This window comes from Oncorhynchus tshawytscha, linkage group LG12, assembly GCF_018296145.1.
Source record: "Oncorhynchus tshawytscha isolate Ot180627B linkage group LG12, Otsh_v2.0, whole genome shotgun sequence".
Lineage (NCBI taxonomy): Eukaryota > Metazoa > Chordata > Actinopteri > Salmoniformes > Salmonidae > Oncorhynchus > Oncorhynchus tshawytscha.
This window is the reverse complement of record NC_056440.1, coordinates 36,495,917-36,521,516: the sequence shown is the minus strand read 5'-3', so window position 1 is coordinate 36,521,516 and position 25,600 is coordinate 36,495,917. Positions and strand designations below refer to the sequence as shown.

The following is a 25,600-nucleotide window of genomic DNA, read 5'->3' as shown; positions in this document are numbered from 1 at the left end:
ATCAGTCGGATAATTAGCTTTTTATGTTAATCCATAACATCGTGTTGACCCTATGTATGACCAATTTTCATAGACTTTGAATAATAACCTAATCAACTTCATACAATTATTCTGAACATGTTTCCCGGGATTTCACCAGTTTCATAAAAATGGGTCTTTTTACTCACACTGGTGAAGATAACCTCATCAATCATGTCTGCCCACAGGCCGTGGACCACTTATAACAAACACCAGTTTGTCTGGGGTTTTGCCTATGTCTGAGGACAACCCACCCAGACACAGCTTTAAATCTGATCAGGGTCCTACAATAACATACATCCTCTTAGATAGACAAAGCATCTCCTTTATCTCTCTGAAGATGGCTGAAGATTAAAAAGAAGTAACAGAGGCAATGCAAAAGAAAATATTCAAAACGCTCCTGTTGCCATAACAACTATAAAGACACATCGTTTTTCAAAGATCCAAATGGATGATCAGTGAAGGGATCTTGTAATTGTTTCCACTATAGAACATCCATTCTAACAGAACAAATATATATTCAAGTACTTTAATTGTCTTCTCTTGTTTTCTGCCTGTGCTGGCTGTTGAGTTGGCCCGAACATCTGACTAACTGCGACAGCCTTTAGGTCCTTCTCTCTCTTTTGTCTTGGTGCTTAATGAAAGTTGCAACTGGGATCCTGCCAGGCAGGAATGTTGAGAGGTGCTCTGCTCAGCACTGACCCCGTCTGTCACTCTGCCACTCCCAGGCTCACAGACTGCAGGTAGGGTTTGTGTGTGGCTGTGTGGGTGGATGGAGATAGACTTATCTCTGACCTGAACAGATGCCAAGTGTTTAATTAAACTCAGTGTCGTTCCAATCCCAGCATGCTGTGGCTAAGCCAGACCCGGGCTCAGGACTCTGTTCTGAGGGGTGGAGGGCGGAGAGGTGACCCAGCTGCCACGGGGGGCTCCGCTGTCCCGCTAGGTGTTAGAGTGCTCCAGGATAAGCCCCCCACTCACAAAGGACCCGGCTAGCCGTTGATGGACCCTGCGTACACTCATTAAACCTGGACTGGACCTCTCACCACCACTCCTGGGACTGTTGTAAGGCAGGAGGGTAGAGTGATATCAAGGTCTGGCTTAAAATGTTTATAAGAGAGAAAACTCAAATACATTTGAGAGAAAACTCTTGTAAAGTGAGTTCAGTTTCATGGTCTATTTTTGACACATATCAGCAGTTGCGTTTGTTGTTGGTACCCACTGATATATAACTATTTCGATATTGTTTCAGAAAGTTAAATACAATCAAGTAGGAGAGATGAATGAAGAGAAAGATGAACATCAACATTATTAAGTGAGAGGGGTAGAGGAAGGAGTGATGTAGTAGAAAGAGAGGGCACTAGAGAGACAGACAGTCCGTGTCAGTGAATCCAAGCCATGTTTTCCTGGCTGCTCTCTGCAGGGGAGATTACTCGGCCTTACTCCAGCCAGGCAAACTCTGTCCCCAGAGAGCTCAGTACTGACTACTGACCAAGCATGGAGGTCCTGCAGCACACTTCCAGCTAACTTCAGAGCAGAGAGCTGATCGTCTGGACCAGTATGCTGGGAGGGGATCCTGTGGAAGAGTGACAGGCAGCAGTTCTCAGGCTGGACGCTGTGTGAGACAGTGGGTCCCTTCACCGCCATGGAGTTTGAGAGGTTTCATTCAAAGTACCAAAAACCTTTGCTGCTCATCATGATGACGTTCAAACTGGGTAGGACTCACTGTCTAGGTGTATCAATGTAGGTTATAAAAGGAACAGAAAAACTGTGTGTGCACTTACATGTGTGAGTATTGATGTGGAAAGTAGTAATGTGAAAATGTGTGTACACCATGTGTGTGTGTGCGCATGTGTGCGTGTGCGTGCGTGTGTGTGTGCGCGTGTGCGTGTATGTGTGTGTGTGTGTGTGTGTGTGAGTGTAGGGGCGATGTGGACAGAGCTGTAATAGGGCATTAGCAAGGCGGGAGGATGTTACAGGAGGACAAATGGTGGTAGCCAGCTGGCAGACAGGTTGTTGTAGTTGGTGATAATCTGAACATCTCTGAGTGCAGTATCACTCAATAAGTTATTTATTATTTAATGATACGGCTGGTCCTATTTAGAAATTAATTTTAAAGAACCAAGAGAGACCTGCCCGAAGTAGGCACCAGTCAAACATTTGTTACATATCATACATAACAAAAACAATGGAAACGTATGTCACTGTAATTGAGCATCTATTACTAATGTAAGACAATAATATAATTGGCTTGAGCACTTATCATGAAGTCATTCATAGATCATAATGAACTATCATAGTGAGATAAATGGCTTGTGATATTATTCCCTGATAACCTATGACAGGAGCAGTTAAGACTTGTAAAGAGAAGAAAACAGTGGGGGATGTGGGGTGTGGTGTCATGGGGTACAGTATGTTTGGGTGGGGGGGTGTGGTGTCATGGGGTACAGGGGTGGGGGATGGTGTCATGGGGTACAGTATGTTTGGGTGGGGGATGTGGGGTGTGGTGTCATGGGGTTTGGGTGGGGGAGTATGTTTGGGTGGGGGATGTATGGGGTGGGGGATGTGGGTGTCATGGGGTACAGTATGTTTGGGTGGGGGGGGGATGTGGGGTGTGGTGTCATGGGGTACAGTATGTTTGGGTGGGGGGGGTGTGGTGTCATGTGGGGTGTGGTGTCATGGGGTACAGTATGTTTGGGTGGGGATGTGGGTTTGTGTGGTGTCATGGGGTTTGGGTGGGGGATGTGGGTATGTTTGGGTGGGGGATGTGGGTATGTTTGGGTGTGGTGTCATGGGGTACAGTATGTTTGGGTGGGGATGTTTGGGTGTATGTTTGGGTGGGGGATGTGGGGTGTGGTGTCATGGGGTACAGTATGTTTGGGTGGGGGATGAGGGGTGTGGTGTCATGGGGTACAGTATGTTTGGGTGGGGGATGTTTGGGGGGATGTGGTGTCATGGGGTACAGGGTACAGTATGTTTGGGTGGGGGATGTGGGGTGTGGTGTCATGGGGTACAGTATGTTTGGGTGGGGGATGTGGGGTGTGGTGTCATGGGGTACAGTATGTTTGGGTGGGGGATGTGGGGTGTGGTGTCATGGGGTACAGTATGTTTGGGTGGGGGATGGGGGTGTGGTGTCATGGGTTTGGGTGGGGGATGTGGGGTGTGGTGTCAGTATGTTTGGGTGGGGGATGTGGGGTGTGGTGTCATGGGGTACAGTATGTTTGGGTGGGGGATGTACAGGGGTGGGGATGGGGTGTCATGGGGTACAGTATGTTTGGGTGGGGGATGAGGGGTGTGGTGTCATGGGGTACAGTATGTTTGGGTGGGGGATGTGGGGTGTGGTGTCATGGGGTACAGTATGTTTGGGTGGGGGATGTGGGGTGTGGTGACATGGGGTACAGTATGTTTGGGGGATATATGTGGGGGATATTTTGAACCCCACCTAATGATGCGTTGACCCATTTTTCCCGTGGCCCTCTGGGAAGTGTCTGAACCTCGTTAAATTGGAAAGACTGACAGGACCGGGTGGCTAGGGCGGATCACATGCAGAGGCCATTGTTTCCCATCACCATGGTGACGTGCTAAGAGTCTGGCCGTAACAGCTTTTTGTCTTAACTTTGAACGGAGGGCCAAGTGTTCTGAGAACTGTGAAAACGAATACAGTACTTTTAGATTGCATGGCTGATGGAAAAAACAACTGCAATATTGGATCAACCATTGTTGATAGAAAATACTGGATATACTATCAATAATAATATGTTAAACCCACATGAAACACAGACATTTACATCTCTGACTAACATCACAGGATAACTATGACTAAACGTGTCAGAATGTGTGCTTTTTAAAGCCAAGTGAGTCACCGCAGTTTAGCCTTTGAGTATGAATACAATTTTGGACAAAGCACAACACTGGCATGGTATGACTGACAGTCCCCTGTGGAGATAAAATAGAATTCCTCTGACTAAAACACTCTTTCACCTTTATTTAACTAGGCAAGTCAATTAAGAACAAATTCTTATTTTCAATGACAGCCTAGGAACAGGGTGTTCACTGACTTGTTCAGGGGCAGAACAACAAAGTTGTACCTTGTCAGCTCAGGGATTTGAACTTGCAACCTTTCAGTTATTAATCCAACACTCTAACCACTAGGCTACCCTGCCGCCCCACATGAATAACGACATGCCACCACGGGTCCATAATACCCCAAAGTGTGGGTCTCAACTGACATTTCACTTGGAGTATATGTAAAGATTATGTTTGGGTAACTTTAGTTTTGGTAACTGTTATCATAGGGCAGAGGAAACAAATGATCCTTATTAAGGACAAACATTAAGCATAACAACTATTAATCATCTCTTATCTACCTCGCTGCTTTCTTCCACACTGTTAGAGGGATGCTCGGACATACTGTTTCATGGCACAGGAAGCAGGAGTGACATCAGCACAGTGGAATGTTTCAGGGATGAGTGGTCTGGCTGCAGCAGGATAGACCAGTCAGAGACCCCCACTGTCTCAGCCAATCACCACGCTGCTACCTAATCTGATATGGGGTTCAGGTAGTACCAGCTGATAGCGTACACAGTGCATTATAGTGGGTATACAGCACAGTGCATATTAACAGTTTAGGTAGGTACCATGTCTGGACTGAAGTGTCTCTGGGTCTTGGAAATCACAATACTGTATAAATCCTATGTATGATGATGGTTTGGAGGATGAGAGTGTTTACATGTATCCATATTTAACACGAATATTAAGGAAACAGAAAACCTGGTCCTTTACACCATGAGTTAAGGGAAGCTTGTGGGTTGATGGGTTGACAGTAGGAGGAAACTGATGAAACTGCGGGTTGCAACGGATGTTCCAGTGTATCTGGGGGTGTCAGGGGATTAGTGAAGAACATACAGTATATCACAGAAGTGAGTACACCCCTCACATTTTTGTAAATATTTGAGTGTGTCTTTTCATGTGACAACACTGAAGAAATGACACTTTGCTACAATGTAAAGTAGTGAGTGTACAGCTTGTATAACAGTGTAAATGTGCTGTCCCCTCAAAATAACTCAACACACAGCCATTAATGTCTAAACCGCTGGCAACAAAAGTGAGTACACCCCTAAGTGAAAATGTCCAAATTGGGCCTAATTAGCCATTTTTCCTCCCTGGTGTCATGTGACTCATTAGTGTCTCAGGTGTGAATGGGGAGAAGGTGTGTTAAATTTGGTGTCATCGCTCTCACACTCCCTCATACTGACTGGTCACTGGAAGTTCAACATGGCACCTTATGGCAGAGAACTCTCTGAGGATCTGAAAAACATAATTGTTGCTCTACTTAAAGATGACCTAGGCTATAAGAAGATTGATCAGTGGTCACTAACACTTGTCATGGAGAGCAACAGCCAGAGTGTGCTGGCTTTTGCCAACAATCAGACACCTGATTCAGCGAATCTAGGTAATGATCAGTTGATTCATTGAATCAAGTGCTGGACTGGATCAAAAGCCTGCCCATCCTACAGCTCCCGAGCACTACGGGTGGTCACATTATATTAGGGAAACAGGTGTGAGGTGGATGTATTAGGGGTGTGACAGGAGGGTTATAGAGGTGTTAAAGGGCCAGGGGCATGGCAGTAATAGGTACAGTGGGTGCTACAGTGGATAGAGGGACAATGTGACCTTCCCTTTAAGATAAGCTGTGAGTGAGTCAAGAAAGGAAACAACACACATGTAGACATATAGTAAAAATCCCTGCTAACACTTTGTTAAATACTGTATAAACCATACTAGTATATTGAATAACTCAGAAGCTATATATCTGTGTTCATTAAGTAGAGCTTTAGCAATCTAATCAAATCAGGATTTAAGACAACATACACGTTCCATCAACGTAATAGGAACATGTATTCAAGTATGAAAGCATTCCACAGTTTTATCCCCCTCATATTCGAATATTTTAGCACTGTACGCTTATTATTTCTACTTATGACAAAAGGAATACTCTTCAACAACTATAGCAGAAACTGAACCAGCGTCAAACAGTCTGTGATCATTAAACTACCTGTTGCGGTGTGTATTAAGATGACCCATGGGGTCAAGTTTAGGTTAGATTAGTAGTGTTCAGGGTGAAGGGAACTGTCATTGATGAAGCCTCAGGTGACAACTGCTCACACAGTGAGTGTGCAATACGTTTCCTCCTAACACCATCTGCTGTGTTCACTTTAAGTCCAGACTAGAGAGAGAGGGAAGCGTTTTTAAAAAGACATTTCATTAAGAAAGTGCTCTGTAAGTGCCTCAAAAGCAGAGACAAAAGGGAGAGGTCAAAGGTATCTGGTGTATTGGCCTACTAATGGGCTCATAAGAAATAATTGGTAATCTCACTGGTAATACTTCACCAGGGTAATGGACTGGTAACACATCACCAGGGTAATGGACTGGAATACTTCACCAGGGTAATGGACTGGTAACACATCACCAGGGTAATGGACTGGTAATACTTCACCAGGGTAATGGACTGGTAATACTTCACCAGGGTAATGGACTGGTAACATATCACCAGGGTAATGGACTGGTAACACATCACCAGGGTAATGGACTGGTAATACTTCACCAGGGTAATGGACTGGTAATACATCACCAGGGTAATGAACTGGTAACACATCACCAGGGTAATGGACTGGTAATACTTCACCAGGGTAATGGACTGGTAATACTTCACCAGGGTAATGGACTGGTAACACATCACCAGGGTAATGGACTGGTAATACTTCACCAGGGTAATAGACTGGTAATACTTCACCAGGGTAATAGACTGGTAATACTTCACCAGGGTAATAGACTGGTAATACTTCACCAGGGTAATAGACTGGTAATACTTCACCAGGGTAATGGACTGGTAATACTTCACCAGGGTAATAGACTGGTAATACTTCACCAGGGTAATAGACTGGTAATACTTCACCAGGGTAATAGACTGGTAATACTTCACCAGGGTAATAGACTGGTAATACTTCACCAGGGTAATGGACTGGTAATACTTCCCCAGGGTAATAGACTGGTAATACATCACCAGGGTAATAGACTGGTAATACTTCACCAGGGTAATAGACTGGTAATACTTCACCAGGGTAATAGACTGGTAATACATCACCAGGGTAATAGACTGGTAATACTTCACCAGGGTAATAGACTGGAATACTTCACCAGGGTAATAGACTGGTAATACTTCACCGGGGTAATAGATTTGTAATACTTCACCAGGGTAATAGACTGGTAATACATCACCAGGGTAATAGACTGGTAATACTTCACCAGGGTAATGGACTGGTAATACTTCACCAGGGTAATGGACTGGTAATACTTCACCAGGGTAATGGACTGGTAATACTTCACCAGGGTAATGGACTGGTAATACTTCATCAGATTAATGGACTGGTAACACTTCACCAGGGTAATAGACTGGTAACACTTCACCAGCGATTTTCTCACCACAGTTTCATGAAGTTAAAGTTTGAGATTGCTTACATATTTTGAGCTTTCTCATTCATGATAAATACTGAGTTTATTTTCTTTCTTGCCTACAGGTATACTGTGCACAGCAGCAGCAGACAAGTGTCTGTCGGCCCCGTGTCAGAATGGCGGTACGTGTCTCGACCAAATGGGCAACTACACGTGTCTCTGCCCCAGATGGCCAGTCCGCTATATGGGCAAGGACTGTAGGGAGCTGTATGACCCCTGTGTCCACGATGCGCCATGCGCCAACTGTACCAGCACACTGGGCACAGAGGTCTACACCTGCCACTGCCCCGACAACTTCGCAGGGACCAACTGCACACTCAACATCAACATCAAGTGTGAGAGCAACCCATGTAAGGGTGTCAGGTCCCATTGTGTGGACAGGGTGGATAGCTACACCTGCCACTGTCCCCCTGGCTATGGAGGAGATCACTGCCAGGCGAGGGACTGCACTGAGGAGCCGTGCCACAACGGTGCCACCTGTGTTGACACATCGGATGGGTACCAGTGCCAGTGCGTCCCAGGCTTCCAGGGGAGGGACTGTGAGGAGAACATGGATGACTGTAAGTCACTCCCTTGTCAGAACGGAGCCATCTGCAAAGATGACGTCAACGGATACCAGTGCTTTTGTGTGCCTGGTTTCCAAGGCTACCACTGCGACCTGGACATTAACGAGTGTGTGTCGCGGCCGTGCAAGAACAATGGGACCTGTGTCAATGAGGTGGACCGCTATGAGTGCAAATGTCTGCTAGGGTTCAAAGGTGAGACAGTCTCTCTGTTTGGGTCCGTGCAACATATCCTGCTGTCTTTAGAGTGTGAGGGAATTACCCTCTCTCTTTAACTCAGTGTCTTTAGTTCAGAGTTCACTACTTTGCCAACCTCATATAGACACTACAAAGTTTTAATCCACCATGTTCAATGTTTCTCTCTAAGCTCTGTAGTTGTTCTCATAGTGAAACCCATCTTAAATGAACCTGTGTCTGCGTTGTGTGGCAGGGATGAACTGTGAAGTGGAGATCGATGAGTGTGAGGAGCAGCCCTGCCAGCATGGAGCCACCTGCCACGACCGTGTGGGCCTGTACACCTGTGAGTGTGTTTCCGGGTACGAGGGCCGTGACTGTGAGCTGGACATTGATGAGTGTGCCAGCGGGCCGTGTCTCAACGAGGGCAACTGTACAGACCTGGTGAACAGGTAAGGTGTCTCCAACTCTCTCTCCTCTCATTGGCTGAATCAGCTGCTTAACCCCAATGTGTCAGTGAGCAGCATGTCAGCTGAGGGATTCCTTCCCGACAGTAAAGTTTAACAGGGCAAGGATAAGGATTACACCGCTTATTCGGATGGTAATTAATCATGCGGTTGGGAAGTGGGGAAAACCTGATAGAGAGCTTCATCAGACCAGGGTGGTGTATCTTGTTAATACAGAGATACGTTAGATTGAACCTATTACATTTGTTCATAAAAAAATACCACATAGGTGGCCTAAAGTGGTCTAGTGGTCTAAGCTTCTTTGAATCCCTGCTAGTTCACCACCCTCTCTCCTCTATCTTTCCTCTCTACCTCTGTCCTATCCAATAAAACTAAAAACACCAAGAGTGGGACTGCCCCACAACAACAACAAAAAATGTGTGAAGGTGGAATTCCACTTTCCATAAGAAAAAATGCCTGTAGATCAGAAATGATTCGATGTTAGAAACCTCACAGTTAAGACTGTTTAATGTTTCTACTGACTGCACTGAGGTCCCAGTGCATTTTCATGCTTCAAAGATGTCCCAGTCTCACTGAAATGAGTAGGATATAAGGAGCCTCTCTAAGTCTCCTCCTCCTCACTCAGCTATGAGTGTGACTGCAACGGGACAGGCTTCACAGGAGAGCAATGTGAGGTGGACATCTCTGAGTGTGCTTCGGACCCCTGCCAGAATGGAGCCACCTGCCTAGAGGGGGTCAACCAATACGACTGTTTCTGCTGGACAGGTACACACACACACACACACACACACACACACACACACACACACACACACACACACACACACACACACACACACACACACACACACACACACACACACACACACACACACACACACACACACACACACACACACACACACACACACACACACACACACACACGCACACACACACACACACACACACTTCTCACCAAATGAGGGAGTAACAGTCAGCTGTCTGTCATACAGTATCTGCCAAGCCTTCTCTGCACCACAGGAAGTATTACACACGCAGCAAAGGAGGCTGGTGGGAGGAGCTATAGGAGGACAGGCTTACTGTAAAGACTGGAATGGAATGAATGAAGTGGTGTCAAACACAACAAACAAAATATAGAAACCCCATGTTTGACCCTGTTCCATTCATTCCATTTCAGCCATTACAATGAGCCCATCCTCCTATAGCTCCTCCCACCAGCCTCCTCTGACACGCAGTGATTGTTGTACAAGATTATTTCATACGCTGTCTGGCATGAAAACAGAGAGAGAGTGAGAACATCCTAGGTGTCAGGAGTATTTTGAAAAGAAAAGCTGCAGGCGCTTCCATGTAGCCTTTTACAGGCAGGCAAAACCCTTATCTTGGTAAGATTTGGTTCGTGGAGTTTCCCAGACTTAAATCACAGAGATAAAGGGTCAAAGGTATGATACAAGACTGTATGAGACATGGCGAGAGACCTATTGAGAGACCTGTAAAGTGTAGTACTGACCGTGGTGTTACACCACACTGCCATCTAGTGTAGAACTGGTGCAGCTGCAGGGCCATGAGCAATAGGAAAACAAAGATGATCCTCAGTACAGAGGATGGAGAGCACATTATAAACACCACTGTTCAAAAATCTTGGGGTCACTTAGAAATGTCCTTGTTTTTGAAAGAAAAGCACATTTTTTTTGTCCATTAAAATAACATCAAATTGATCAGAAATACAGTGTAGACACTGTTAATTTTGTAAATGGCTATTGTAGCTGGAAACATCAGATTTTTTAAATGGAATATCTACATAGGCGTACAGAAGCCCATTATCAGCAACCATCACTTTGTGTTAGCTAATCTGAGTTTATAATTTTAAAATGCAGATTTATCATTCGAAAACACATTTTCAATTATGTTAGCACAGCTGAAAACTGCTGTCCTGATTAAAGAAGCAATTAAACTGGCCTTCTTTAGACTAGTTGAGTATCTGGAGCATCAGCATTTGTGGTTTTGATTACAGGCTCAAAATGGCTAGAAACAAATAACCCCCCCCCCCCTATTATAATATTGGTGTGTGTGTTGCAGCTTATGAAGGGAAGAACTGTTTAAAATAATGGTGTGTGTGTTGCAGCTTATGAAGGGAAGAACTGTTTAAAATAATGGTGTGTGTGTTGCAGCTTATGAAGGGAAGAACTGTTTAAAATAATGGTGTGTGTGTTGCAGCTTCTGAAGGGAAGAACTGTTTAAAATAATGGTGTGTGTGTTGCAGGTTATGAAGGGAAGAACTGTTTAAAATAATGGTGTGTGTGTTGCAGCTTATGAAGGGAAGAACTGTTTAAAATAATGGTGTGTGTGTTGCAGGTTATGAAGGGAAGAACTGTTTAAAATAATGGTGTGTGTGTTGCAGGTTATGAAGGGAAGAACTGTTTAAAATAATGGTGTGTGTGTGTTGCAGCTTATGAAGGGGAGAACTGTTTAAAATAAATGTGTGTGTGTTGCAGGTTATGAAGGGAAGAACTGTTTAAAATAATGGTGTGTGTGTTGCAGCTTATGAAGGGAAGAACTGTTTAAAATAATGGTGTGTGTGTTGCAGCTTATGAAGGGAAGAACTGTTTAAAATAATGGTGTGTGTGTTGCAGCTTATGAAGGGGAGAACTGTTTAAAATAAAGGTGTGTGTGTTGCAGGTTATGAAGGGAAGAACTGTTTAAAATAATGGTGTGTGTGTTGCAGCTTATGAAGGGAAGAACTGTTTAAAATAAAGGTGTGTGTGTTGCAGCTTATGAAGGGAAGAACTGTTTAAAATAAATGTGTGTGTGTTGCAGGTTATGAAGGGAAGAACTGTTTAAAATAATGGTGTGTGTGTTGCAGCTTATGAAGGGAAGAACTGTTTAAAATAAAGGTGTGTGTGTTGCAGCTTATGAAGGGAAGAACTGTTTAAAATAATGGTGTGTGTGTTGCAGCTTATGAAGGGGAGAACTGTTTAAAATAAAGGTGTGTGTGTTGCAGGTTATGAAGGGAAGAACTGTTTAAAATAATGGTGTGTGTGTTGCAGCTTATGAAGGGAAGAACTGTTTAAAATAAAGGTGTGTGTGTTGCAGCTTATGAAGGGAAGAACTGTTTAAAATAATGATGTGTGTGTTGCAGCTTATGAAGGGAAGAACTGTTTAAAATAATGGTGTGTGTGTTGCAGGTTATGAAGGGAAGAACTGTTTATAATAATGGTGTGTGTGTTGCAGGTTATGAAGGGAAGAACTGTTTAAAATAATGGTGTGTGTGTTGCAGGTTATGAAGGGAAGAACTGTTTATAATAATGGTGTGTGTGTTGCAGGTTATGAAGGGAAGAACTGTCAGGTGGATATTGATGAGTGTGAGCTGCAGCCCTGTGAGAACGGAGGAGAGTGTTTCCAGCGCTCAGAGCTGCTGCACTACGGGGTGCTGTCTGGACTGGATGACAGGGAGTTCAACTATGAGGAAGCAGCTGGGTTCCTCTGCCACTGTCAGCCTGGGTTTGCTGGTAAGGCAAATCACTGAAATTCATAGTTGGTGACCTCCCACCCCACTTTAAGTATAGGATCTGATTGAATAGGAATCCTCTGTAATTGCAGTCGATGTTCATTTGACTTGAGGGTAAGTAATGGAGTAAGTACGTAATGAGTCCTGTCTCTTGCAGGTGAGAGCTGTGAAGAGAATATAGACGAGTGTGAGTCTGCTCCATGTCAGAACGGAGGGAGCTGTGAGGACCTGGTCAAGTCATACCAGTGTGACTGTCCGCCTGGGTTCACAGGTAAGACTGTCTGTCTATTTCACTGCTCTTAATATACTGTATATCAGAAGATACAATAGAGAGAAGAAATCAATCCCATGCAGTGATATACAGTATATCTCTTTGGATTCACTTGCCTTGCAGAGAGCAAAACAATAATAGGTTAATCCTGCCCCTGCTGACCATTCCTGCTTGTACTGGTCTGCTTGGACATTAGACATCAGTCAAAACAGAGATAAGGAAAAGCAAAGGAAAAGTAAAGGTGGGCTGGAAAACCACCCATGAATAACTCTGAATAACAGATATATTAACTCTGAATAACAGAGTTATTAACTATGAATAACAACTGAAAATGAACGCTGTTTTTTTGTTTTTTTTTGTTTTATGTTTTATTTCTTTACCTACCTATTGTTCACCTAATACCTTTTTTGCATTATTGGTTAGAGCCTGTAAATAAGCATGTCACTGTAAGGTCTACACCTGTTGTATTCAGCGCATGTGACAAATAAACTTTGATTTGATTTGATTTGATTTGAGAGTATATCTCCAGTTCTTTGTGTGAGTCTCTGTGTACAGTGGCTTTGACAGAGAGGGTACGTGTCCATACGGAGGGGCATGACAGTAGAAGAACAACAAAGACCATAAAACCTGGTGCCATATGTCGGTCGTTCTGGCTGGGTATTTAACAGGGGTCGTTCCTCTAGTTTACCAGGGGGGAGAGAGAGATTTACCACAAAGCCGCTTAAGTCCCATGAACCACTCATTAATAAAAGCAAGCTTAAAGACCCTCTCATCACAAAAACAAAACATGTTATCAATTCAAACATAAGGTATTGCGATACTCTTCGTCCTAGGCTATTTGCACAGTAAGCATACTTCCGTATACTGTAACCAGGCACCCGTCAAAATAGAGGGGAATAACACATAGGTGCACAACAAGATCATGTGACTACATATTCTCTGGGAGTTCTCTTCGCACGTACAGATAGAGTACCCAGAAACTGGTTAAGCTAATTAAATTGAGCCCCCCCCCCCAACCCAGCCACCTTTGACCCCCATTTCAACCTATGTCATACTGAGGTTACTCCAGCATAGTCAAGCTCAGTACAGCCCCTCTGCTCAGAAGCCCATCTCCTGTGATTAGAATGCCGTCTGCCACTAGCCGGCATCCATAACATCGATCAGGAGTGACTGCAGCCCAACATTCCTGTTGTCAGCAGTGACAGGAGCCAGCTGGGTGGTAGGCTTAGAGCCCTGGCTGGGCCTGGCTGCCGAAGGGAGGCTGTATGCAAGCATGAGGGAGGGAGGGAGAGAAGTAGGGTGGGCTTGGGCTCGAGTAATCACTTCTGCCTGCCTGGTACAAGTGTACGGACTGTGTGTACGTGTGTGTGTGCATGTGTGAGAGAGAGGGTGCACAAGTTTGATCTCATCCGTGGGACCTGTTTGGCTATATGTGTGTATTTACGGCTCTGGGAGAATGAGGGGGCTACTGCTACTACTGTTGCTAGCTGAATGGTGTGAGCCATGGGGACTGACAGGTAACATTCAAAACGTACTGTGGAGAGAAGGGATGCTAGGACAGGCTGTGTGTTTATGTGGGGGAGGTAGAGGGCTGGAGGAGGGCAGAAGGAGATGTTCTTGTTTTTAACTTGTGGAGAGAGGAGTTTTAGAGGATTTTGCTGATGTGTAAACTTTCATTGCTTACTAAGCATATTGTAGTCCCATTGATTTACTATATACCGTGAATAATCTAGCAACATACTTCAAAGCATTTGTTTTTTTAATACAATTTGACTGTGAACAGAGAGAAGTAGAAACTGGGCTCTCATCCATACCGATATTTAAACTTTCATCAGTCATTTCCTCATTAGTAAAAGGTATAGTCTAGTCAAGTGCTTCCTGGAGAGCCGCGTGCTTGCCAGTGTACATCCATATCTGATTAACTCATTTGGTTTGGTTAGGGAGACTCTGATAACTCATTTGGTTTGGTTAGGGAACTCTGATAACTCATTTGGTTTGGTTAGGGAACTCTGATAACTCATTTGGTTTGGTTAGGGAACTCTGATAACTCATTTGGTTTGGTTAGGGAACTCTGATAACTCATTTGGTTTGGTTAGGGAACTCTGATAACTCATTTGGTTTGGTTAGGGAACTCTGATAACTCATTTGGTTTGGTTAGGGAGACTCTGATAACTCATTTGGTTTGGTTAGGGAACTCTGATAACTCATTTGGTTTGGTTAGGGAGTCTCTGATAACTCATTTGGTTTGGTTAGGGAGACTGATAACTCATTTGGTTTGGTTAGGGAACTCTGATAACTCATTTGGTTTGGTTAGGGAGACTCTGATAACTCATTTGGTTTGGTTAGGGAACTCTGATAACTCATTTGGTTTGGTTAGGGAACTCTGATAACTCATTTGGTTTGGTTAGGGAGACTCTGATAACTCATTTGGTTTGGTTAGGGAACTCTGATAACTCATTTGGTTTGGTTAGGGAGACTCTGATAACTCATTTGGTTTGGTTAGGGAGACTCTGATAACTCATTTGGTTTGGTTAGGGAACTCTGATTAACTCATTTGGTTTGGTTTAGGGAGACTGATTCACTTATTTGGTTTGGTTAGGGAGACTCTGATTAACTCATTGGTTTGGTTAGGGAGACTGATTAACTCATTGGTTTGGTTAGGGAGACTCTGATTAACTCATTGGTTTGGTTAGGCAGACTCTGATTAACTCATTGGTTTGGTTAGGGAGACTGATTAACTCATTGGTTTGGTTTAGGGAGACTCTGATTAACTCATTGGTTTGGTTAGGGAGACTGATTAACTCATTGGTTTGGTTTAGGGAGACTCTGATTAACTCATTGGTTTGGTTAGGCAGACTGATTAACTCATTGGTTTGGTTAGGAAGACTGATAACTCATTTGGTTTGGTTAGGGAGACTCTGATAACTAATTTGGTTTGGTTAAGGAGACTGATAACTCATTTGGTTTGGTTAGGGAGTCTCTGATAACTCATTTGGTTTGGTTAGGGAGTCTCTGATAACTCATTTGGTTTGGTAAGGGAGACTGATAACTCATTTGGTTTGGTTAGGGAGACTGATAACTCGTTTGGTTTGGTTAGGGAGACTCTGATAACTCATTTGGTTTGGTTAGGGAGACTCTGATAACTCATTTGGTTTAGTTAGGGAGACTGATAACTCATTTGGTTTGGTTAGGCAGACTCTGATTAACTCATTGGTTTGGTTAGGGAGACTCTGATTAACTCATTTGGTTTGGTTTAGGGAGACTGATTCACTTATTTGGTTTGGTTAGGGAGACTCTGATTAACTCATTGGTTTGGTTAGGGAGACTCTGATTAACTCATTGGTTTGGTTTAGGGAGACTGATTAACTCATTGGTTTGGTTAGGGAGATTCTGATTAACTCATTTGGTTTGGTTTAGGGAGACTGATTCACTTATTTGGTTTGGTTAGGGAGACTCTGATTAACTCATTGGTCTGGTTAGGGAGACTCTGATTAACTCATTGGTTTGGTTAGGGAGACTGATTAACTCATTGGTCTGGTTAGGGAGACTGATTAACTCATTGGTTTGGTTAGGCAGACTGATTAACTAATTGGTTTGGTTAGGGAGACTTATTAACTCATTGGTTTGGTTAGGGAGACTCTGATTAACTCATTGGTTTGGTTAGGGAGACTGATTAACTCATTGGTTTGCATAGGGAGACTCTGATTAACTCATTGGTTTGGTTAGGGAGACTCTTATTAACTCATTGGTTTGGTTAGGGAGACTGATTAACTCATTGGTTTGGTTAGGGAGACTCTGATTAACTCATTGGTTTGGTTTAGGGAGACTCTGATTAACTCATTGGTTTGGTTAGTGAGACTCTGATTAACTCATTGGTTTGGTTTAGGGAGACTCTGATTAACTCATTGGTTTGGTTAGGGAGACTCTGATTAACTCATTTGGTTTGGTTTAGGGAGACTGATTCACTTATTTGGTTTGGTTAGGCAGACTGATTAACTCATTGGTTTGGTTAGGAAGACTGATAACTCATTTGGTTTGGTTAGGGAGACTCTGATAATTCATTTGGTTTGGTTAGGGAGTCTCTGATAACTCATTTGGTTTGGTTAGGGAGTCTCTGATAACTCATTTGGTTTGGTAAGGGAGACTGATAACTCATTTGGTTTGGTTAGGGAGACTGATAACTCATTTGGTTTGGTTAGGGAGACTGATAACTCATTTGGTTTGGTTAGGGAGACTCTGATACAGTGCCTTGCGAAAGTATTCGGCCCCCTTGAACTTTGCGACCTTTTGCCACATTTCAGGCTTCAAACATAAAGATATAAAACTGTATTTTTTTGTGAAGAATCAACAACAAGTGGGACACAATCATGAAGTGGAACGACATTTATTGGATATTTCAAACTTTTTTAACAAATCAAAAACTGAAAAATTGGGCGTGCAAAATTATTCAGCCCCTTTACTTTTAGTGCAGCAAACTCTCTCCAGAAGTTCAGTGAGGATCTCTGAATGATCCAATGTTGACCTAAATGACTAATGATGATAAATACAATCCACCTGTGTGTAATCAAGTCTCCGTATAAATGCACCTGCACTGTGATAGTCTCAGAGGTCCGTTAAAAGCGCAGAGAGCATCATGAAGAACAAGGAACACACCAGGCAGGTCCGAGATACTGTTGTGAAGAAGTTTAAAGCCGGATTTGGATACAAAAAGATTTCCCAAGCTTTCAACATCCCAAGGAGCACTGTGCAAGCGATAATATTGAAATGGAAGGAGTATCAGACCACTGCAAATCTACCAAGACCTGGCCGTCCCTCTAAACTTTCAGCTCATACAAGGAGAAGACTGATCAGAGATGCAGCCAAGAGGCACATGATCACTCTGGATGAACTGCAGAGATCTACAGCTGAGGTGGGAGACTCTGTCCATAGGACAACAATCAGTCGTATATTGCACAAATCTGGCCTTTATGGAAGAGTGGCAAGAAGAAAGCAATTTCTTAAAGATATCCATAAAAAGTGTTGTTTAAAGTTTGCCACAAGCCACCTGGGAGACACACCAAACATGTGGAAGAAGGTGCTCTGGTCAGATGAAACCAAAATTGAACTTTTTGGCAACAATGCAAAACGTTATGTTTGGCGTAAAAGCAACACAGCTCATCACCCTGAACACACCATCCCCACTGTCAAACATGGTGGTGGCAGCATCATGGATTGGGCCTGCTTTTCTTCAGCAGGGACAGGGAAGATGGTTAAAATTGAAGATGGAAGATGGATGGAGCCAAATACAGGACCATTCTGGAAGAAAACCTGATGGAGTCTGCAAAAGAACTGAGACTGGGACGGAGATTTGTCTTCCAACAAGACAATGATCCAAAACATAAAGCAAAATCTACAATGGAATGGTTCAAAAATAAACATATCCAGGTGTTAGAATGGCCAAGTCAAAGTCCAGACCTGAATCCAATCGAGAATCTGTGGAAAGAACTGAAAACTGCTGTTCACAAATGCTCTCCATCCAACCTCACTGAGCTCGAGCTGTTTTGCAAGGAGGAATGGGAAAAAAATTCAGTCTCTCGATGTGCAAAACTGATAGAGACATACCCCAAGCGAATTACAGCTGTAATCGCAGCAAAAGGTGGCGCTACAAAGTATTAACTTAAGGGGGCTGAATAATTTTGCGCGCCCAATTTTTCAGTTTTTGATTTGTTATCCAATAAATGTCGTTCCATTTCATGATTGTGTCCCACTTGTTGTTGATTCTTCACAAAAAAATACAGTTTTATATCTTTATGTTTGTAGCCTGAAATGTGGCAAAAGTTTGCAAAGTTCAAGGGGGCCGAATACTTTCGCAAGGCACTGTAACTCATTTGGTTTAGTTAGGGAGACTCTGATAACTCATTTGGTTTGGTTAGGGAGACTCTGATAACTAATTTGGTTTCGTTGGGGAGACTCTGATAACTCATTTGGTTTGGTTAAGCAGACTCTGATTAACAAACTTGGTTTGGTTAGGCAGACTCTGATAACTAATTTGGTTTGGTTAGGGAGACTCTGATAACTCATTTGGTTTGGTTATGCAGACTCTGATTAACTAATTTGGTTTGGTTAGGCAGACTCTGATAACTCATTTGGTTCGGTTAGGGAACTCTGATAACTCATTTGGTTTGGTTAGGGAGACTGATAACTCATTTGGTTCGGTTAGGGAACTCTGATAACTCATTTTGGTTTGGTTAGGCAGACTCTGATAACTCACTTGGTTCGGTTAGGGAACTCTGATAACTCATTTGGTTTGGTTAGGGAGACTGATAACTCATTTGGTTCGGTTAGGGAACTCTGATAACTCATTTTGGTTTGGTTAGGCAGACTCTGATAACTCATTTGGTTTGGTTAGTTTAGGGAACTCATTTGGTTTGGTTTAACTCATTTGGTTTGGTTAGTTAGGATTAACTCAGATTTAGGGAGACTCTGATTAACTCATTGGTTTGGTTAGGGAGATTCTGATTAACTCATTTGGTTTGGTTTAGGGAGACTGATTCACTTATTTGGTTTGGTTAGGGAGACTCTGATTAACTCATTGGTCTGGTTAGGGAGACTGATTAACTCATTGGTTTGGTTAGGGAGACTCTGATTAACTCATTGGTCTGGTTAGGGAGACTCTGATTAACTCATTGGTTTGGTTAGGGAGACTCTTATTAACTCATTGGTTTGGTCAGGGAGACTCTGATTAACTCAGTGGTTTGCTTTGGGAGACCCGTAGGCTCCTGTTGAATCTCACAGTGTGGCTGTGGGACAGTCCTGTGTGGCAGAGAAATACATAACCATACCCCTATCCAACATGAAAAAACAAATGGTGTGTTATGTTGTCATTCCAGGTATGCACTGCGAGGTAGACATTGACGAGTGTGAGAGCGAGCCCTGTCAGAACGGTGGGTCCTGCAAGGACGCCGCCAACTCCTACACCTGCAACTGTGTGACGGGGGGTCCAGGGGAGGAGCCATGGGGTGGCCATAACTGTGACGTCCGTCTGATTGGCTGCAGGGAACACCTGTGTGAGAACGGAGCCACGTGTGTGCCCATCCTAAGCCAAGAAGGGCACAGTGGGGAAGATGGGGATGAACAAGAGCATGACCACACCTGCCTCTGTCACCCTGGCTTCACTGGGAAGCACTGCAGCATTCCCACCACCTTCTCCTTCAACAGAGAGGGGTATGTCCTTATCCACCTCCCTCCTACAGCTAACAGGACCAGTAGAGGGATTGACCCCCAGCACCACCACCTCCACTATGGGATCCACGTCCAGCTGCGCTTCAGGACCACCCTGGCTGAAATGCTGCTGTTCTACAGAGGGGCTGAGGACTACAGTGTGTCCCTGGAGATTGTGGGGGGCCATATCCATGCTAGAGCTGGATCAGGGAAGGAGCTACAGGCCACCTACCATCTCCCTGTCAATGACGGAGACTGGCATGAGGCCAAAGTGACCATGGATGAGAAGCTGGTGCTGATGGTGAAAGGACCAGGCTGTGACAATGACGGGGGTTGCACAGTGGAGGACGAAGGACACAACCAACTGACCTTCTTCCAACCTGGATCATTCCCCCAGGTCTATGTGGGTGGGGCCCCCCAGAAGTATCTGGACAACACAGAGAGTAGGAAGGGTTTCATTGGCTGCATGGAGGATCTACAGGTTGACCACCAGCTGCTACTGCCTCAGGATATCTCTCCAGAGCACGTCCAAGACATGGAGCTGGGCTGCAACAAGACCGACTGGTGTCATCCTGATCCTTGCCATCATCGTGGGCATTGTATTGACCTGTGGACTAGCTTCAGCTGTGAGTGTGATCGACCCTATCACGGCTCCCTGTGTGAAGAAGGTAAGAACTGTTATACCTTTTAAAACATTACTTTGCTTTACATTTTCAAATATTGCTTTTCAAATTATGACAACTGCAGACACCAGGCGCTGACAATGTATTGTCATTTAAAGGGGGTTACATGTGTCTCCTCAATTTACAGCCAGTTCCCCTCAGCTACACAGGTTTGTACAGGTTTTGTTGTTCACACTGAAAGTATTGTTTTTTGTTGCTTGCCTCAGAATACCCCTCATGGACATTCAGTAATGAAGACACTGTGAGCTATGCTGCCTTCAACATCAACCAAACGGACGGGGAGAACTTCAACATCTCCTTCTTCCTGCGCTCTCTGAAGCCTAGTGGCCTGCTCCTCCAGCTGCGGAGAGGGAGCAGGGCCTACCTCACCCTGTACCTGCGGGAGGGAACCCTGGTCTTCAACAGCCCCCCCACCACCCTGTTCTCTAACGGTACCTACATCATCAGCGGACAGAGGGAGCTGGTCACTGTGGTGGTACGCCAGGGTCAGGTAGGGTTCAGTCAGGGTGGGACACAGTTATCCCTGGGGCGGGTGAGGATGGAGCAGGGGGACGTGGTGTACATGGGGGGTCTGCCACCGGGGGAGTCCACTGCCCCCTGGGGAGGTCACTTCAAAGGCTGCTTACAGGACATCACTCTGGACCACATGCACCTGTACCTTCATCTCCCAGAGGAGGAGTGCCACACCCACAAAGCGTTCGAGTGCTACATCCCAAAACAATCGGAGAACATGTTGGATGGCTGTGTCAGTGATGAGGCATGCAAGGTAACGTCAATAACACCTTTACACTTAAGAGATGTTTTGCTGTAACTGTAGGAAACTGGTACAAGAGCTGTCTAGATTTCACAGGTGAGGGTCCTGACAAAGACTTTTCAGTTCACTCTTTGTAACCGACACTAATATCTATGTCTTCCTCAGGCTGGTCCCTGTCAGAACGGAGGAACGTGCACAGTCACCTGGAATGACTTTGAGTGCACCTGTCCCATGAACTTCTCTGGCAGGCGATGTGATACACGCGTGTGGTGTGTCAGCGACCCCTGTGTCGTGGGCAGCCAGTGTGTGGATCTAGTTGACGGTTACGAGTGTGAGTGGATTTTTTGGGATCGTATACATTATCTCTCTCCCTTTCTCTCTACTACAGTATCTTTCTTGGCACAGACACACGCACAAACAAAATAGCGAACACCTTACCAAAAGGTGTGTCACTGTATTCAATAGCCTTATTAATATACTGCTGTTCCACCAGGCCTCACTAACGCCACCTTTGAGAGCAACGCTCTGCAGTTCACAGCTAATGGCTCGCTGGTTGCCACGGTGACCAGTGTCTCCATGGATTTACGTACTCGGGAGGAGAACGGCGTGCTGCTGCGGGCCACTAACGGAGCAGAGGTCTTCTGTCTGGGTTTGCTCAACTCCTCCCTGCTGGTCAAACTACTGAGCGGCAACAGCCTGGAGCTACAGGCCTTCACCAGCGACCTGCCCATCTCAGACGGGGCCTGGCACCACCTCCACCTGGCCATGACAGACCCCCTGCAGCCTGTGTCCCGCTGGCGCCTCACTGTGGACGGGCGCAGGGCTGGCAGCACCATGGGCACGGCCGGGCACCTCAACTTCCTCAACAACACCACCGTGTGGCTAGCAGAGAACTACACAGGCTGTCTGGGAGAGGTGAGGGTGGGAGGAGTCTACCTACCTCTGTTGGACAACCAAGATGCCCCCCAGGCAGCCCGGTTTATCAGACAGGGGGGGCAGGAGAACAAGATGGGGTGTGTTGCTACTGATGTGTGTCAGTACCAGCCCTGCCTCAACCAGGGCACCTGCCAGGACCTCTGGAACCTGTTCAACTGCAGCTGTTCCCCGGGCTGGGAGGGAGAGTTCTGCCAGAGGGACACAGATGAGTGTGCCTCAGGCCCCTGTGCCCACGGCACCTGCACAGACCTGCTGGCAAACTACCAGTGTGAGTGTCACAAAGGATGGGGGGGCAGGGACTGTGAGGAGGAGGTGGATGACTGCCTGGAGCACAGCTGTATGAACGGGGGCTCCTGCCTAGACGGGACGGGTACCTACCAGTGTGTGTGCCCCCCTGGATACACCGGCCGCCGCTGCCAGTGAGTACCACAAACTATAACAAGGGCATGTTCCTGTTCAAAAATCACTGTGTGTGTGTGTCTACGTATTCAGTATGTATAGACGTTGTAATGACTGTATTTTGTGTATCCTACAGATGGAGATTCCCTCCGCAGCAGTGTGATGAAGAGACACAGTGTGACAACGGTGGGGTCTGCGTGGATGGGATCTGGGGTACCAACTGCACCTGCAAACCTGGCTACACTGGAGACTGGTGAGATCACTAACCTATCCAATTTTCCATAGAAAATACATGGGCCGCGTTCCCGGAGACTAACATTTTATTGGACTGAGAAGGACTAAAAAGCATGCTAAATGGACTAGGCTTAACCTGTGTCCGGTAGCACGGCCCTATAAGTCTACAGTTTAAAAGCTGAGCATGTCAGTGGGACAGTAAAAGGCTCCTATTGTATGGACAGAGAGCTGTCGTTCCTGCTGGGGTGTCAGTGTCGTGTTGACCCCCCCTGGTGTTCTCTCCCAGGTGTGAGGCAGAGATAGATGAGTGTGAGTCCAGACCCTGTCTCAACGGTGCTACCTGCCTGGACCGACTCAGCAGCTTCCAGTGTGTGTGTGTGCCGGGCTTCAGCGGCACACAGTGTGAAAGCAATGTAAGGCACCCTATATCTCCACTGATCACACTCAGTAACTGACCGTCTGTGCGTGACGACATACTGTCAGTACTTTTATTACAGTAGACTGTGTAGTGATAATATACGTTGAGTATCAAAAGCTTTTACACAGACCAGATTGGATCAAAGAGGCTGATGTATTAAAACAATTTAAGCTGCAGTTCGTCTAATCTGAGTAATAAGGTACTAATAAGTAATAACAAGGTCATAATAAGTCATAGTTAAATGTCCTGCTCTCACCCCTCTGTAGAGACAGGAGCAGAGGCAGCGTGTGCCCTGGCTGGTGGTGGCCATCCCTCTGGCCAGCCTGTGTGTGCTGCTGGCTGTGGTGGCCCTGGTGTTCATGGTGCTGACCGCACGCAAGAAGCGCCAGTCGGAAGGCACCTACAGCCCCAGCGCCCAGGAGGTGGCAGGGGCACGGCTGGAGATGGGCAGTGTACTCAAAGTGCCCCCCGAGGAGAGGCTCATATGAGCCCCACACACAACAGCAACACACACTACCTTCACTCGGCTACAGGTCGGACACCTAGCCTCCCTGGCTCAGACACAAAACCAGACAGAGGCGAGGACTGGTCAGACTCACTAAGAGGTGTCCAGCGTGTGAAAGGTCACCAGTGGTGTGGACATGTGCCCTCACAGTGATGCCACTGCCACACTGCTGCTGCTGGGTCATGGGGTTGGGGGTGATTCAACCCGGAACTAATCTCTTTATAGAAAGAGGTGACGTGGTCTGTCTGAGCCGCAGAGAAGGGCAGGATAGAGGATGAAAGAGCTCTCGTCTCCCCAAGACTTGAGCATTGCTGTCGGGTTGAGTCTAATCAGCTAGTCCCCTCCCTGGAGCGATGAACCATACTGGACTCCAGTGTCTCTCTATACAATAGCTACCCATGTACATTCTGTACCCCACATTGATCATGTGTGAGTTCACTCTAATGACCATTTTGATGGTAAAACATTGTATTTTTCTCTGGATGTGCAGTGAACAATTAACAGGCAATGCACTATACCAATAATGTTCTTTCCGACTCCGTGTAAATACTGTAATGGTCTTATTTCTAAATCTATCATGTGTTTTTTGTTCATGTCATTGTCTTGTGCAAATGTATGAGGTGCTCCTAAAACTCAAACTCATAGAAAGTGAATGCCACTTAAATGCTAGCCATCTCAAACTCTGATGCCACAGTATTCAGACAGGATACATTTACCCAAACCTACACTCCTGTCTGTCTCTTATTCTATCCTCACCAGAGCCACTAATTAACCAGCCAAGTGATCAATGGACGTTTTCACTGTCCACCGGAGGTGCTGAAGCTAGATATTGTGCTCTAGTTCTTTTCTGTAACTATGGATGATGTACCACATGCATATACTGTAACAACGCTGAATGAAAGCAACACCTAATTAGCTTGAAATGAAGTTTATGCAACCCCACACTAAAGGCAAGTCATTGAAAGATGGTTAATTGTCATGAATTGACTTCCACATGACTTTATGAATGAGTTTGTATGTGCCTTCCTTACAGAATGGATGGAATGCTGAGAAACACAACATTTGAATCTTGTACATTCTACATTGGATATGGTATCTATCTATATGTTGATTTTTGTGTGGCCCTATCTAAAATATAGTTGACTGGAGGGAACTATGTGTTGTCTCAAAGGAAAACTCACTGTGATGATCGTGTTGACGTCTGTGTGGAGTGCTGTAGAGCAGTATGACAGACCGACAAAGAGACAGAGCAGGTTTCTGTTTGTGCTCGGTCGGTCCTCCCCCTCCCCTTCCTGCAGGGCTAGGTGATGCAGTACGATCCAGGGAGACATGTACTGACAATTCACTGATGTTAGCGCTGCTCCAGTGTTGGATTATACAGAGTACATTCCAGGGTTGGGATCAACTACAGTCAATTCACAAAGTGAACATTGCCCAGTGAATTGTCAATTGAAAACGGAATTGACCCCAACCCTGGTACACTCTGGATTCGCATCTACAACAGGGGATAGATTGGACTGATCTGGATTTGAGTTCTGAATAGTGTGGTAGGAGCTTACACTGGACGCACCTCGTCTCAGGCAGAACCAACTACAGTGTAACGAACAGCAAGGTATGCTGGGTAGGCTACACTGGTTTGTATAGGGAGTATTCTGTGATTATTCTGGAAAATGTGATTGGGTAGCAACACTGTAACATGATGCAATTGTAAACAGTGTGATTTATTCAAAACTCTAAAGTTTCTATTGGATGTCAACAGTTAAACTGATGCAAAAGAGAATGATAATTAAAGCAACACCATGAAATGAATGACTGGACTTACTGTGCATGGCTTTGTTTGTAACTAGATCAAATGTGGTAAGAATTGTATCTGACAAAGGATAGCAAGTCAACACAGTTACCCTATAAGTGTTTGACTATCTGTTTGTTCAATAGAATTTGCAATTCGGTGTCTTTCA

General features: G+C 45.1%; 1 protein-coding gene across 1 annotated transcript; it reads left to right on the top strand.

The window, feature by feature from the left end:
• The first annotated feature begins 1,448 nt into the window (after positions 1-1,448).
• On the top strand, positions 1,449-25,451 carry LOC112263103 (protein crumbs homolog 1-like). The gene is made up of 13 exons (XM_024439097.2): positions 1,449-1,733; positions 7,596-8,288; positions 8,524-8,719; positions 9,360-9,499; positions 12,058-12,243; positions 12,400-12,513; positions 19,383-20,381; positions 20,603-21,162; positions 21,316-21,481; positions 21,644-22,505; positions 22,622-22,738; positions 23,006-23,132; positions 23,404-25,451. Exons 1-13 carry the CDS (start codon positions 1,664-1,666, stop codon positions 23,623-23,625), a joined length of 4,452 nt encoding a protein of 1,483 aa, XP_024294865.2. The 5' UTR covers positions 1,449-1,663; the 3' UTR covers positions 23,626-25,451.
• The last annotated feature ends 149 nt before the right edge of the window (positions 25,452-25,600 follow it).